The sequence below is a fragment of the Urocitellus parryii genome, chromosome 3, assembly GCF_045843805.1.
Source record: "Urocitellus parryii isolate mUroPar1 chromosome 3, mUroPar1.hap1, whole genome shotgun sequence".
Lineage (NCBI taxonomy): Eukaryota > Metazoa > Chordata > Mammalia > Rodentia > Sciuridae > Urocitellus > Urocitellus parryii.
Genome location: NC_135533.1, coordinates 169,349,335 through 169,366,296, shown reverse-complemented (window position 1 = coordinate 169,366,296; position 16,962 = coordinate 169,349,335). Strand labels below are relative to the sequence as shown.

The window sequence follows — 16,962 nt, the reverse complement described above, 5'->3', positions numbered from 1 at the left end:
GGTAGAATATAAAACTATGTAGTATGAATACAATATGTAAAATATACATGAAAAGAGAATAGAAAAATAGTGTTAAAAATGTCAATTCTTAGCTGAAATTATTTCTACTTTTCTGACTTCCCCCCGCCCCAACACATTTCACTTGTAAGACCAAGAAAATATCACTAAGGCACCAAGGTCCACAATAGCAGGAATGCACTAAATAATTCCCAAATTGATGCACTAAATAATTCTCAAGTGCCATCCTTAAATGGCCGAGTGAGAAACTAGAGAAAAAAGGATTTTTGTACTTCTTTTCACTCAATGTTTAAGAAATAAAAGGATATGACAAATCATGGAAACATCTATGTTAGAACATTTTAAAATCATACAGAGAGTTAGACATACATTTTTTATGCTTCGTCGCAATAATTTCTCAACAATCACCTCATCTCTTGGCTTACACTAGGAAGACTGTTAATAACCCATTAATGGGAATATATATTTATGGTTACCAGGGAAATAATTTCAAATGAGAAATTCAGAAAGCTCCATGTAATTGATTTAGTAATTGAACCTTAAAATAGTTATGAAATAATACCATTTTAATTAAGAAAATTAAGCCATTTGGTAAGGACTCAGCTGAATTACTAAACTGTCAAAAGTTAATACAACTGGAGATTAATTTATAAACTACTAGGTAAATTCTTTTTAAAAGGTAAGCATTAGCTGGGCACAGTGGCACATGCCTGTAATCCCAGGGCTTGGGAGGCCGAGGCAGGAGGATCACAAGTTCAAAGCCACCTCAGCAACAGTGAAGCACTAAGCAACTCAGCGGTCAAGTACCCCCGAGTTCAACCCCTGGTACCAAAAAAAAAAAATTTTTTTTTTTTTTTACTCACTTTATAGAATTCATATTCACCTGGAGGGTCACAAAATCTGCAGGTATGTCAACATAACAAGCACCTGGACGACCGTAGATACTGCTTCTTACTGCCTATGTTTATCACAAGAAGAAGGTTTTTTTAAAAAAATCTCAATCCTTATTATCATATTTTACTTAAAGATAATTCATTTTATTTGTTTTACTTGAAGATAATTTAAAACTGTAAAATAAATGCTATTTTAATTTTTCCAGACATCCTTAGTTGGAGGGGAAAAAAACTTAAAAAAAAAATTTTAATTAAATTGAAATGTTTCCCATTAAGTCTACATAATTCAGAAGATACTTCTTGTTTAAAAAAAGAGATTAGACGGAGGTGGTGGTACACAATGTTATCTCAGTGACTCAGGAGGCTGAGGCAGAAGGATTGCAAGTTCAAGGCCAGCCTGGGCAACTTGGTGAGACTCTGTCTCAAAACAAAAAATAAAAAGGGCTAGGGACGGGGACTGGGATTGTGGCTCAGTGGTAGAGTGCTCGCCTACCATGTGCAAGACACTGGGTTCGATCCTAAGCACCACATAAAAATAAAGATATTGTGTCTACCTATAACTAAAAAATAAATATTAAAAAAAGGGGTAGGGATGTAGCTCCATGGTAGAACACCCCTAGATTCAGACTCCAGTGCTGAAAAAAAGGGGGTGGGGGAGACAAGAAAGAAAGTATTCACTTAGGGCTTTAAAATTCATGTTCTATTCCACTTTCAGAAATTATTCACTAGACTCTGCATGCCAAGTTTTGAAACTGTAATGTGTACTTTCACCTGCTTCTTAATCCTAATAATCTGGCAAAGTTTTCAGAAACTTTGTGATGTTGTAATATGTCTAATATAATTTCTATAATTCGTGGTTTTGACATGGTTCAAATGTGTATATAATAAACGATGGATAGATAAAATAGCTTATTAAAATTTATTTTATTAACCGAGAGAGTTTTTTTTACACATTAGTCCCAATTTTCAAAAATAATCTTTTGCAAAAGCAAGGAGTACCCAGGGGTTTGTTACACCTTTATATTTATTTATGCATAATTAAAAAGATAATTATAAAAAGTGAAGCACAGGAAAAAAATTTTCCAAAAATAACTTACTTCATCACCTCTATGTTTCTATAATTAAATGTAGTTATGGTGAACACTAAAATGTAAAAAGCTTTGTAACAAGGTCATTTTTACCAGTCTGGGTATACTCCTAATTATCATTAATTTTATTGAGAGTAAAAATAACAGTGCTAAAGGTGTAATTCAGTGTTAGAGCATGTGCTTAGCAAGTGTGAGGTCCTGGGTTTAATCCAAAGGAGAGAGTGTTATTAAATACTGTACCTTTTCAATAACAGTGGGAATAGCTTCTATGCTACTTGGCCGGACAGAGAACTTGCTATATAGTCTACAAGCTTCCACCTATATAGAAAATGAAAATTATCTAAACATTCAGCTCATAATCATATTACTCTTCTCAAGTAAGACAAAGTGTTAAGTTATTACTTTCTATTACATTTAGAAGATGAAGAAAATGCATTTTAAGACTATGTCCTAAAGGCCTATTCAAATCATAATCAAATTTCTAACAAGAGACCTTTTTTATTCTCAGACTGGCAAAAATTAGTTTGATAATACCCACCCATCTACCACAGCACAGGAAAACAGGCACTCTCATAACTTCTGGTAAGATAATACATAGAAAAGAAGGCTTACTAATGTCTACAAAAAAATTCAGCAACCATAACCTGAGCCTAGCAATTCCACAGCTAGGAATACACAACTTCATCTGTTACATCTTATCTATTTTTATGTTTCTGCCAGTTTCCCCTTTTATGTTTGTTGCTATGCTGTTTGGAATATGTGAATTCAGTAGTGATAAATTCTCACTGTTTAATGTACCTTTAGCGTAACAAATCAACTGTTTCTCCTGAGTTTCTGGTACGAAATCTATGAAAAACTTGGACACCTCAGTGTCATGGGCATGAAGGAGAGAATTAAGCTAATCCCTGGAATTTCTGTTTATGGTCATGTCTTTTAGTTTTAAGGACTTCTATAAAAAGAAGATACTTGGATTTTAAATCAGTGATCTTTCTCTTCAATTTTAAAATTTACTCTAATAAGCTGTTATTTGTTTTCTTATCAGGCAAAAAAATATTTGTGATGGTCAGTATTCTTTTTTTATTCTCAATGATTGTTTTTGAAGTAACCTTAATTTCCTTTTAATTAACTTATCTGCTCCATTTACTTTTTCAGATATATCAGCATCTTTTAAATAACTAACAATTATTATTATCTTTCTTTGACAAGTAAAATTTCAAGTCCCTTTTAAGTGTATACTTAAATTTATATTAAACTATACCAAAGTATAGAATTTTGTATTAGTTCATCATTTATAAAATTCTGTTTGGGGTTGTGGGTGTAGTTCAGTGGTAAAGTTCTTGCCTATGTGAGACTCTGGGTTTGATCTCTAGCACTGCAAGAAAATCTTTCTAAAAATTCTGTTTATAATTCTGTTCACAATTTGGTTTTAACTTTGCTCTTTACTTTATCCTATAAATGCTCAAATATATTTATATTGTATCCATCATTCACTCTTATGTATTACTTTCTACAACTATTTTTAAAACTAATATTTTATTGAAAAAAATCTTAATTTTACTTTTGAAATACTCTCCTTCTTCCTTCTCTCTTCCTTCTAAAATAAATATAAATTTGTCCAGAGTCTTCTGATAATCACTTTAAATAGGAATTATCCTCTCAACTTTTTATTTCCATGAAGTTTAGGAAGCATAGTCCAAATTCATTTTTATTCCCACTTTTGACTCTTATTTTCAACTTATTTTCAAAATTAAAAATCCTGTCAATTTTGGTATATTTCTTGAAAGCCTGATCTCAAAGCAGGAATAAGCCCTTTTTTTAATATTCCCCTGAGATTGTCTTGTTCAGGAAAATTACCTTAGGCACCTCTAATTTATGCCTTTTAAAATTTTTTATTTTGCAGACAGGAGTTCTTATATCTTATCCATAATTCCTACAGTATATAACTGTGTTGTTAAAATATTAGATACCTGAGGAAACTCCTGGAAGGCTCCCATTGTTTCTTGATTTCTTTCAGAGGAACCACCAATCACAATCAATGGCCTGAAATAGTAATTTTTGAAAAAAGATAACTACAAATGAGACTATGTAAAACCCTCTACAGAGTGTTCAATGTATAACATTGCAATAATGCTAATGAGAAACAGAGAAACAGAACAGATTACATCCTCCCTTAGAAACTATAGGTTAAAAAATACTTAGAAGGCAAGGTGGTGAGAGTACCCTTCCTCAATTTCAGAAAAAGGCAACATTTATAGTAAATGTTTTTCCTTACTCCTGCCTCACCCCTACTGGATGCTGATGCTAGACTAACAGGGGTAGAAACATAAAATAAATTTTTATGCTCTTCTTCTTGTTCTTGGGATAGGGGAAAGAGAAATTCAATACTTTATTAGGTAAATCTATTTAGAAATGGCAAAATGACTGACATTCCTCATCAATAAAACTTTTAACCCTTAAGGTGAAAAAAAAAATCACAGCAAACCTAAAGGTACTCAAAAATATCAGATCCTGATAAAGGGAAAGACTAGGAAGGAAGGAGAGGAAATTAAACATGCTATAAATTGATTAGAACATAAACCCCTTCAACCTGATCTTATTGGTAAAGTACCAGAGATGGGCCAAAGGCAAAGTTAGAGAATAAGTACCAAGCAGTTTGTAAAGCAAACTCAAATACAAGAATCTCAACTGCCTTGCTAACTATACAAAGTGAAGAATTAAGACACATTTTTAAAATACTAAGCTGGGATCTTTAAAAAGCAATTCCTCACTGAAAGCAAACAGAACTATATAAACATACACATACATACACATACGTATATACAAATACACATACAGAGAGAGAGAAAGAAATTCTAAAATGTTAACAGTGTTCACCTCTAAGTAAAGGAATAAGAATAATTTTCATTTTCCTTATACCTTTTAAAACAGCCTATATTCATGGTATACAATATGGTGTTTAAAAAATACACAAACACATAATGAAGCATGCTAAAGTAAAATTAACATATTCATCATCTCATATAGATACTTTTTCTGTGTGTGGTAAAAGAACCTGAAATCTACTCTCCTGAATCCAATTCCTGAATCCAATTCTATTAATTAACACAACACAACATTAACTATTGTCCTTATGTTGTACACTAAAACTCTAGGCTTATCTATCCTGCATAACTAAAACCTTGTATCCTTTGACCTTCACCTCTCACCTACCCCCTTTCCCTTAATCACCTTTCTATTCTGTTTCTATTTATTAGAGGATTTTTCCCAGTCTTTCCACTGAAGATCAGTTCTACTTGGTATGATTACAGAGGACATTTTAAGAAAATGTTTTCAGTAATAAAACTTTGATTACCAACAGTTCATATTTGAATTTGCCATACCACCCAAGGCATGGATGAGACCTGGGCCAGAAACAACAAGGCATACTCCTGGCCTAGAAGCAAAACAGAATTTATTTTATTAAAAGCAGATCAAATTTACAACTGAACAAGCAGAATAAGCCCCTAAAATCTTTTTTTTCCCCCCAGAACTGGAAACTGAACCCAAAGGCTTGCGCATGCCAGGTAAATGCTCTACCACTGAAGCACATGCCCAGGCTTTTTAAAAATTTCACTTTGAGTCAGGGTCTAGCGAAGTTTCCCAAGCTAGCCTCAAATCTGTGATCCTCCTGCCCCTGTTTCCCATGTAGCTGGGATTATAGACATGTACGATGTGCCCAATCTAGCAATCTCATTTTTGAACCAAATATTTTTGGTCCATAACAACAAATGATTCAGATCACTTTAGAGTGAAATACAGCAGCAATCTTCATGAACTTCAAATAAAGACATGTAGGTCTTTATTATAATTGTAGAAAAATTATTAGAATATTTGTAATAAAAAAGATGATTACATAAAGCCTTCTTATAAGAAATAAAGCACATATCATCTTCACATTGAATTTCTCTATCCTCTTCATATTTTGCTCCCATTTCATGTGGGCTAAAATGAGTTGACTGCATAGAGAAGCATTTTGGAAATGGGTATATTTTGTATGAAGAAGGTGATTCTTTTTCCATTTCTTAACAAATAAATGCCAATTCAGGGGCTGGGACTATAGCTCAGTGGCAAAGCGCTTGCCTAGCAATTGTGAGGCACTGGGTTTGATCCTTGGCACCACATAAAAATAAACAAAATAAAGGCATGCTGTCCATCTACAACCTCAAAAAATTAAAAAAAAAAAAAAAGTCAACTGACCTTTGAGAGGAAAGTAATTCTGTACATCATGTTCTACCAAAATTCTTTTCCAACTAAAGTTCAATGTTTTACCCTAGAAATGACTTTCTAAGCCTAAAGCACTCAAGAAAAAGGTATCTCTACATTGAGTTCGCCACTTAACATTTATAATTTCTTAAGAATCTTTAAGACAGACTTTAAAATGCATTAACTTTTCACCAAAAATTAAAACTTCTACAACAGTACTGACAGAACTTTTTGTACAGTCCAATACGGCAGCCAGTCCACAGATGGTCACTGAGCACTTGAAATGTGGCCCTCATAAATAAGAAACTATAGTTTAAATGTTATTTCATTTTAATTAATTTAAATGTAGTCACATATGACTAGTAGCTAGTATAATAAACAATGTAGTACCAGAAGTTCATTAAAAGAAACAAAATTTTGCTGGGCATGATGGCACAAGCCTGTACTCCCAACAACTTGGGAGGCTGACGCAGGAGGATCTCAAGTTCAAGGCCAGCTCCAGAAACTTTAGTGAGACCCTGTCTCAAAATTAAAAAATATAACAACAAAAAAAAAAGGCTAGGATGTAATTCAGTGGTAAACTGCCCCTGGGTTCAATTCCCCAGTACCAAAACCAAATAAACAAATAAGTAAACAAAAAATAAATAAATAACAAAATCTTTGAAAGTATAAACTTGACTGTTTCTTAATCATCATTCCAGCGTTTTTAAAAATTAAGGCATCAATGACTATGATTTAAATGTTTTCTGGGCTAAACAAAAAGATCAAACATTGTTTATGTAAATAATGTGACAGAAAGTGGCAAAAAGATGTTATTTTTTGGTTGGCCTATTTTTTTTCGCACTGAAGTTCAAAAGGTCCCCATCAAAGAGGTGGGACTATGGTGAGGTCTAGACTTTTGAGAACCACATTTGTCTATATTTCTTAGCAGTTTAATTATTTCATTTTTGGAAACAAAAAAATTAATAAGTGAAAAAAGGTTAAAAATTATAGTAGGAGTCCAAATTCTGCTTAAAAAATACATGTAGAAAAATAACTGGAAGAAAATACTACAAATTCTTAACAGTATGGGATTAGACGTGATATTAGTTTTCTTCCTTATACTTTTCTATACTCTCCAAATTTTCTAAAATGGGCACTTTATTCTTTCTCCCCCGCCTTTTGTGTGTGTGTGTGTGGTGCTGAGGATTGAACCTTTGTGCATGCTAGACAAGCACTCCACCAACTGAGCTATATCCCAGCCCTAAAATGGAGCACTTTTAAAAATATTAATTTTTACTTTTTTATTTTTTTTATTTGTGTGTGTGCACATGTATGTGTTGCTAGGGATTGAACCCAGGACCTTGTGCATATGAGGCAAGAACTCTACCAACTGAACTATATCTGCAGCCTCAAAAAGTATTAATTTTTAATAATAAAAGAGGGGTGAATAGTTAGTTAATATAGATACAAACTAAAAATATGATAAGTGAATCAAGTCCCAACAGTCTCATTTTTGAACTTAGCATTTTTATATTCAGTGGGCTAGGGCAACTGGGACATGTAAGACAAGGAATGTCAGTATCTGTTCACTAGCGATTCACTACACAAAATGGAAATGTGTTCTACCCCCAAACACTTTTCTGGTATGATCCTTTCAATATGACTCAGAGAGTTCTAAATTTCTTATGTTTTTATCAATACCATCTTCTGTAATATTTTCAAATCAAATGATCCTTTAACTGAAGGATCATATTAATGTAATTGAAATAAAGACTTTAGCTTACCTGCCAGTCAGATATCCAACTGCAGAGGCAGCATAACAAGCCTACAAAGCAAGAACACTGGAACTTAATCAAGCATATTGGGATTCTCATAGTGTACATATGAGAACAATTTATTACTAAATAAGAGACTAGAATTTAAATGATAAAAGAGGAATTAGAACACTTTTCATTTTAAAAATGAGAAATGTGCTACCCGCAAATTTCAAATAATGCTAAACAGTACCTAAAAGTATCTAATCTCCAGTTTTTCAAAAATTAATCTTTATCATCTGTTATTTATAATATCCTCTTCCAACTGCTTACTTAAAACTGCTTAAATATCTTCAGGATCAATAGAAATGTCCTCTTTTTCTTATTACTAATACTGGTAATTTGTGGGTTTGTTTCATCTCTTTGTGTGTGGGCAGGGGCTGGGGATTTAAGCCAGGGGCACTCTACCACCCTCCCTAAATTGTGGAGGCTGGTCTTGTGCCTGGAATCCTTCTCATTCAGCCTCCTGAGTCACCTCCCATGCACCAACACACCCAGCTGTATTATCCTTCTTTGATTGTTCATCAGTCTCATGAGGGGTTTATCAAATGTATTAATCCTCTGAACCCAAGAGTGTTTTATCACTGAACTATATCCTGCCCTTTTTATCTTTTATTTTAACAAGCATCTCACAAAGTTGCTTAGAGCCTCCCTCATTTGCTGAAGCTGGCCTCAAACTTGTGATCCTCCTGTCTCAGCCTCCTGAGTGGGAGAGATTATAGATGTGTGCCCTGTGCCTGGCTCCCCTACATTCTACCGCATAATTTTGGCAAGTTATTCTGTATATTGGCTTCTTCATAAAATAAATGTAATTCAGGGCACTGATGTAAGAATAAAATCAGGTAATCAATATAAAACACTCAGAATAGTGCCTGTACACAATAAACTCTATGCAGCTGACTTTCTGACAATCTGCCTGTTTGGTGGTTAACTGACCAAATATGTCTTGGTTACTATAAGGGACTGATGAAAAACAAGTCATAACCAACTACACCTTTCTCTTTAGCACAAACAAGCTCCTAAATCCTTCTGAACTTATTTTCCTATTCCTTCTAATCCTGTCACTACTTTAATTCAGGCACTAAGTCTTCCTTTGACTACCATCAAGACTCATGTTGCCTGAGGGACGTATGTGCTGGATGTTCCACACACATCTCAAACTCAAATGTTCAAAATCAAATTGATCATCTTTCCCCTCCAAACTGGCTCTTCCCTCTATCCAGTGCCCAGCATAGCACCTTAAACCTAAGGAACCCTCAACTAAGCTTTTAAGACTGGGAAAAAAAAAAAAGTCAAGCTGGAGTCTGTCTTCTGGCTTGTAACCTGGTCCTTATTTGTTTGTTTATTGATTGAACTGAACCCAGGGCTTCATGTATGCTCACAAGTATTTTAACTCTGATTTAAACCACCAATCCTGCTGGTCCATACTTTATTCTACCATGAATACAATTTTTCTAAAGCAAAATCCTAAATATGTCTCTTACTAATTAGAAAAACTTTTACAGTTTCCCCAGTTGCCTACTGTTAAAAAAAAAAAATTCCAAACTTTTCCAGCAAGAGAAGATTCTTTACAGCCTCCTTGGCCTACCTATCCAGTTTCCCAGTCAACCATGTCTTCAAACTATCTTGATGCACCATGAACAATACCTCTACAAGCAGTCTTCCCTGTGCCACCAAAGTCCATATATTGTACATCTATTGGGGGAGTTATTATACAGGATAAGTTTTTTCTGTATGTCTTGCTCTCATGGTTACAGACTGTGATCAATTTGAAGACTAAGATTAAACCTAATTCCTTCTTTATATTGCTCTCTAGCACCAGTTATATAGCATAGTTTCTAGCATACAGTACATACCCAATATCCTGTATAAAGAAGACATACACCTCCAGAAAAACAATAAAAAACAAATGCAATTAACAGGTGAAAAACTTCTCCTTGTCATAAAGATAATAGAAGGCAATCCCCAAAAAAGTGGATTCTTGATCTTTTAAGACAGTATTGCTGACAGAAGGGCAAGTTTGGGATGGCAGAAGAAGCACTAGAAGTGGGCTGACAAAATTTATTGGCTTCTATTCCTTGTTTCCAAATAATACTCCAAGAAAGGAGGTGGCATACTGTGCACTAGACCAGGATTTGGGCAACCTGAGTTTCAATCGTGGCTTTACCATTTGTGGTATCCTTCACCCTGCCCTGACACCTATTATGTAACATGAGACTTGGCCTTCACTCATTCATCCCGCAGGTACTTACTCTCTCAGCACCTCTAACACACCAGGATAGCAATATAGATGTGTAGTGAAGAAATAACATCTCTGCTCTCCTGGAGCTCACAGACTAATAGGGAAGCCAGACTTGATTCAGGAACTGTCCTTTCCAATCCTGAAATTTAGACTTGGCAGAGCACAACACAATATACTAGTATGACCAAGTTCGTGGAGCCAGAGTACCTGAATTTAAATCCAGGCTCTGCCACTAATTCACCTGTGTCTCACTTTTCTTAACTGTCAACTAAGATCAACAATAATTAAATTAGGGACTGATGCGTGCAAAGCACTAGAACAATGGTAAGCACTGAGTGTTTGCAATGAACAGCTATGATGATCCATCATTCTCAATAATGCATCGGCTGAGTCCTTACTCACCGCTTGCTCATTCCTCATCCCGATGTACCTGATGCCTAGCTCCTGGGCTGCAATGGCGATTTCAGTCACCGGGATGCCTACGACGCCAAACATGTACTCCACATTCTGCCGGCGAGAGAACAGGTGAATAAACGCCCGGGCCCCTAAAGGAAACCCCAAAAGACCCCACCCCCAACGCCCCAAGCTCTCCTCGTCCCCATGACAACGCCGGGTCCCGTGCGGCCACCGTAGGAGCCTTTCACTTCAGAGGCTGCCCTCGTACTTGCGTCTTCAGGGCCTGGGCGATGACTTTAGCACCAGACACCTGCTCCTCGCTTCTGTCACTCCGCTCTGCCAAGTTACTTTCCGGCATCTTCCACCTAAAAGTTCAAGGAACTCTCGCAGCCACCAGCCTGCGACAAAACAAACCCTCACCCCGCACGCAGCCAGTGGAACCGCGCCTCTGACGGACAGCAGGGCAGCCAACCGCTTTTAAATAACAGGACGGAAGAGGCGGGGCTAAACTAGCCCGCTCCGCGTGAGGTGAGAATGTAAACAGCCCTCTTCCCGGTTCCCCCATTTGCAGACACAGAGTGTGAGAAGGAGGCAGGACTAGCTGGAGGCCGCGACCTATGCCGAGCAGGTAAGAAGCCGCCTCTCGGAGGCCTCCCGCCATTGCCCAAGGTCCCGACGCTCTTTGGCACCGTGAGTGGCGCATGCGCACGTGGGGCGGAAGGCGGACTGGGCTCCCGAGAGAAGGGGGCGTGGCTCCGTCCCCGCCCCCGCCCCCGCCCGGGAAGCTTGCTAAAGGGTCTGTAGGAAGGCTGCCGGAATGAGGGTGGCAGAAGCTCATCTAATGAAGAGCAAACTAGTCTGTGGGTCGTGTTGTCATACTGCTAAATCCTCTGATTTCATAACTTGTGCTTTTGCACTCCGTAAATCATACTAATGCGCCTTACTTAAATCCGCAAGCAGCTACCCCAGCTTCGTAGGTGACACCTGGCTTCCAAGCAGGGGAGAAAGTAACTTGCCCAGACCAGCTTCAGACTATTCCATGAACCTCGAGAAATTCAACCTGTGCTGCTAACCATTACTCTCCATACTATCTTTCCAAATCAGGACATGCAGTTTTTCACAATTTTTAACATCAGTCCCTTCCCATAACCAGGCCCTGCTCTTCAGAGCCTTTCAAAACACTTCCCAATAGGAAAGATGTTTGCAGTGTGCAATTTCTGAGGCTATGCCCCAATCCTTAGACCACCTACTCGGTAACAAAGGTAAAAATTATAAATAAATAGGTAATCTGCTTAAAAAGTTATAGGTAAAAGACAAGGAGCCAGAATCATAGGTAGTGAAATAAATGAGAAGCATTGGAAATGAAAGGAATTCTAAACCTAGAGATTTTTAAAGTGTAGTCCAGGCCCTTTCAAAATGTCTTCCTCTCTTTATTTCAACCTCTCTCTTCACCCCAATCAATGGAGAGTGAAATGGTTGCCTCCCTAGCTATGAGGGAGTCTGGGATCCCATCTAAGAGGGAGATTTCTTTGAAGTCTCAGGTTCATCTAAACAGTAAATGCAGATTTTGCTTCTACTCCAGAATGTATCCATGTTTTGATATAAAGTGGCATTTTGTTTCTTAAAATTTAATGAGCACAATCAAACTTTATTTTTATATAGGGTCTTGCTAAATTGGTGAGGCTGGCATCTTTCCATCCTCCTGTCTCAGCCTCTTGAGTTTCTGAGATTACAAGTGTGTGCCAATGTGCCTGGCTTAAATACTCAGATCTTAAATATATGAGTTTTGACAGTTATGTATACCTATGCAGCTATCACCCAAAATTAAAATATTTTAAGCTGCTTACCTGCCAAGTAAAACTGATGTTCCAGAAAGATGTAAAACATTCTTTCTGTGCTTTGAATAGTCCTTAGCACAGTGACTCCTACCTCTATTTGAGTAACTCCCCTCCATTATGTGCTATAGTTTATATTGATACTTCTTGACAGTGTTTGCATGATTCTCATTGCATCAGAATCACATGGAAAATACAATTCTTTGGCCTTACCTCAGATCTCCTGAATTAGCATCTTTTTGGAGGGCTGGAATTGAACTTGGGGGCACTGAGCCACATCCCCAGCCCTATTTTGTATTTTATTTAGAGACAGCTTCTCACTGAGTTGCTTAGTGCCTTGATTTTGCTGAGGCTGGCTTTGAACTCACAAAACTCCTGCCTCAGCCTCCTAAGCTGTTGGGATTACAGGTGTGCACCATGAATTAGCATCTTAGACCATGTTAGGCACTTGTATTTTTTTTTAAAGCCGCTACCTGATTTGTGCATGTGTGTATGTGGTATTAGGGAATGAAACCCAGGTGTGCTTTACCATTGAGCTACATTCCCAGTCTTTGTTTTTTTGTTTTGAGATGTAGTTTCGCCATGTGGCTGAGGCCAGCCTCAAACTTGCAATCCTCCTGCCTCATCTGGAATTACATGCACCACCACACCTGATTTTGATTTTCTTCCCAAATTCAGAACCACTAGCTCTGTACTCATGTTGGTGGTAATAATTAAATGTCTGATTGCCTAACTATTACCAATGTAATACAGTTGATGAACTTGGATTTACAGGTTCAAGGCTAAACCTGTTTGACATTAACAGCACAAGCTGCATAGATGGTAGTCAATTCATGGGACCTTGTGTCTGCTTTCCTGTCAAAAGAATCACAATATGAAGTGCAGAGGGAATTTCCCTAGAATTCAAAATAAGTGGTTTTGCAAAAGCATAAATCCTCAACAAGCTAGATTCTACCAGTTAGCAAAGAGAAAAGCCATTAGAGAGTTCTTGCTTTCACCTTTACCCCTTTCAGTTCAGAGTGCAGCCTTCCCCTATTCACTGGTCTCTGATGATTCAGCAGGAGTGCTGAGTCCTTCCCCAGGATTCACAGGGTCAAAGAGCAACTCCTTGTCAGTCCACTTGTAGTTAAAAGACCCCAGGATCTGGAATTTATCCAAAGCCCTTTGTGCGGACTTTGTAACCACTGACCATGTTCTTTATTACTTTTGTTGGCAATAGGCATGGAATTTTATTTGCTGGATGTTTTGTTTTTGCTTATTTATTGGTTTTGTTTTTTAATTTATTTATTCATCAAAAAGGAATAAGCCTAATGTTTTTAAAAATAAAGACTAAATAATTAATAACATGCTCTCCAAAGAACAAAGCTACTCATCCAGCCTGCATGCTGATTATTCAAGGGTTCTAGATCTGAGATTACGAAAAGAAGCTATTTGACAGCTGTCTCCCACCTGGGTGAAGAGAATATCTAGGCAATAGGTAAGTTAGCATCTGGCGAAAACATACTCTTGGAAGACTGCAGCCTCTACAGGCAGTGACTCCTTAGACTCCAAAACACTGATTGTACATTTTAATTTCAGTAACCTAACAAGGACACTAAGAACCTTTGTGATTATTTTAAAACACAACACTAGCAGGACCTGTAAGAAATAGTCTCGTGGACATGTTTTATTAAAATTATGAAGTGTGTGGTTATCGGTTATCAAATGAAGAAATAAATTGGAGCCACATATGGTGGCACACACCTGTAATCCTAGTGACTCAGGAGCCTGAGGCAGGAGAATCATAGGTTCAAGGTTAGCCTGGTCAGCTTAGTGAACCCCTGCATCAAAATAAAAAGGACTAGGATGTAGCTCAGTGGTAGAGTACCTTTGGTTCAATACCTAATACAAAAAAAAAAAAAAAAAAGATAGAAAGAAAGGAAAAAATTGGATTATTTAGGATACATTATAAAATGGCTAAAAAAGAAAATTACAACTGAATGTCTTAAAAACAAATAAAAAGCCAGCAAAAGGAATAAGGAAGAAAATCTATGTGGCATGTTATTTTTAAAAGCAACACTTAAAACTATACAAAGGAAATGTGCTATAGGAAATATGTCAACAGAGATGAGGACATAAAATAATATCATAAAATGATTCTTTGAATAAAACAGGTTAATTGATTTTGTTTGTTTCTTATTAAATTTATAGACTGCAAAGTACCAAAAGATAAGCCTGAAGCAAAACCAGTGAAAAGCACCTTTATTATGGAGCCATCAGGGGACAGCTCAATAGCAACTAAATAATAAAAACTCCCAGTGCCTTTTACAGGTTGACAGGCACTGAGAGTTTTTCCCGGGGGCCCTCTGACCTAGAAAAAGGTTGGATTCCTGCCCATGGCCTACATTGGCAAGCCCTTAACCTTTGCCCTGCATTTGGATGCCTGTGAGACCTAGGACTGGAGCAGGGAGCATTATGGGAATAAGATGGGAGGAATGTTGTTTCCCTGTTCTAGCTTTGAGTCATCCATTATGGAGTTTGGGGGTTTTGGTGTTTTTTTTTTTTTTTTTTTTAAGCAAATTTGGTATAGTTTGACATCAGCGGTAAACATCACTGACAAGAATGTTTTTTTTGTGTAAAATACACCAGGAAATGGTGATAACTGTATGTAGTGTTGTGTGGTGCGGACATAAGAGATTCATTTCAAATGGCTTGGAAGTCATGTCATATTATTCCTCTTGGTGATGCATGTGTGTTTTGAAACATGGTACCAGTATCACCAGTATTGAAAGAATTTCTGTTTTCATTGTTTCTTCTAGGTAGCCATTAGTATCATTACAGCCCCTTACTTTAGCTAGCTACTTGTTTATTTATTTATTTATACTGGAAAATGAACCTACGGGGTTACCTTTCAGCTACATTCCTGTTCTTCTGAATTTTTGAAAGAAGGTCTCACTAAGTTACTAAGGCTGGCCTCGAACTTGGGATCCTCCTGCTTTGGTCTCCCAAGTAGCTGAGATTATGGGTGTGTACTACCATGCCTTGCTTAGCTTTTTAAATTGTACCTTCTTGCCTGGCGGTGTTGCACACCTGTAATCTCAACTACTTGGGAGACTGAGGCAAGAGGATCACAAGTTTGAGGCTAGACTGGGCAATTTAGTGAGAGCCTGTATCAGAATCAAATAAAAAGGGCTGGGGATATAACTCAGTGGTAGAGCACTTGTCTAGCATATGTAAGGCCCTGGGTGTAATCCCCAGTACCCACCCCCCAGAAAAAAAGTTGTACCTTATTGCTTTGTTTTGCTTTACATCTCTTCTCCGAGTCTGCAAAACAAAGAGTCACTCTAGGACAGACTCTCTTGAGTGATTCACAGGGTGTAGGGTTGAACTAGGTACATCTCTAAGTGAATGACACCTTCATTATGAAAACTTAGGTCTGTGAACTTGTCTCTTCATCACAACCTTTAAGTTCCTTTTCAGAGCTTAGATGTGATTTATTGTTCCATACGTTTAACATTTATGACATCTTTCAGGCACATGAAAGAAACACATTGATACACACAGCTCCTATCTTTAGAAATATGATGTTGAAATTGAATGAGCCTCCTGCATGTCCCTTTCCTATTGCACTGCCTTCCCTATCCCATTGAATTTGATGTTTGTAATTCCCACATTACCCTTTTTTTCAGGCAATGGACATTGTCTTAATCCATCTTCTGTTGCTGTAACTGAATACGTGAGACTGGGTAATTTATAAAGGAAAGAGGATTTTTTTCCTCATAGTTCTTGAAGCTAGGAAATCTAAAAGTATGGTGCTGGAATCTGCTTGGCTTCTGGTAAGGGCCTCATAGCAGAAGGACAAGCAGATGCATGAGGAAGAGACATAAGGGGGCAGAACCCCTGAGATAGTGAATCCACTCATGAGAGAAAAACATGAATTCATTCACAGGGGCTTAGCTCCATAAGCAGACACTTCCTCCTGGGCCCTGCCTCCCTGCACTGCTACAGTGAGGAATTAAAGTTCCAACACAGGCATTTTGGGGAACATGCTTAAAGCATTGCAGACATTTAGATCCTGAACATCCTTGTGAATCTCCTTGTGTACATATGTGAGAATTTATGTGAGAGAGAGAGAGAGTGTGTGAGTGGGTGTGTGTGTGGGGGGGGGGAGTGGGTGTGTGTGAGTGTGTGTGAGAATGGGGAGCTCATTATCAAGTTTATCAGAAAATGCCAAATTGATCTTAAAGTCATTGTATGAATCTATATCCCCTCCATCGGTGTTTGAGAATCCCCTCCAAGTCCTCAAAATGGGAATTTTGAAAATTTTTGCCAATGATGGATATGAAATGGCTTCTCATTTCCATTTCCCTGACTCCTAATGAGGTTAAGTTGTGTGTGTGTGTGTGCGTGTGTGTGTCCATACACACACACACACACACACACACACACACAGCATACAGATTTCTTCATCTG

At 37.4% G+C, this 16,962-nt stretch overlaps 2 protein-coding genes across 8 annotated transcripts in view; one reads left to right on the top strand and one right to left on the bottom strand.

The window, feature by feature from the left end:
• The window catches only part of Hacl1 (2-hydroxyacyl-CoA lyase 1), a 38,122-nt gene extending 26,967 nt beyond the window's left edge, over positions 1 to 11,155 (bottom strand). The window contains exons 1-7 of one of the 2 annotated variants that reach the window (XM_026402026.2): positions 10,944 to 11,155; positions 10,682 to 10,786; positions 8,008 to 8,048; positions 5,352 to 5,432; positions 3,967 to 4,039; positions 2,240 to 2,317; positions 882 to 976 (exon numbers count right to left, since the gene is read on the bottom strand). In XM_026402026.2, coding sequence (XP_026257811.2) covers positions 882 to 976; positions 2,240 to 2,317; positions 3,967 to 4,039; positions 5,352 to 5,432; positions 8,008 to 8,048; positions 10,682 to 10,786; positions 10,944 to 11,033 — 563 coding nt within the window. In that variant the 5' untranslated portion in view covers positions 11,034 to 11,155. Of the gene's footprint in view, positions 1 to 881; positions 977 to 2,239; positions 2,318 to 3,966; positions 4,040 to 5,351; positions 5,433 to 8,007; positions 8,049 to 10,289; positions 10,367 to 10,681; positions 10,787 to 10,943 lie in introns of those variants that run through there. The other variant, XM_026402027.2, reaches the window with a different exon arrangement.
• Positions 11,119 to 16,962, top strand: part of LOC113192051 (biotinidase) — a 36,669-nt gene continuing 30,825 nt past the window's right edge. The window contains exons 1-2 of one of the 6 annotated variants that reach the window (XM_026402033.2): positions 11,219 to 11,303; positions 13,869 to 13,987. Coding sequence is in view for 1 of the 6 variants with exons in the window: in XM_026402028.2 (XP_026257813.1) it covers positions 11,293 to 11,303 (11 nt within the window). In the remaining 5 variants the exon portion in view is untranslated. The other 5 variants (XM_026402030.2, XM_026402034.2, XM_026402031.2 and 2 more) reach the window with 5 other exon arrangements.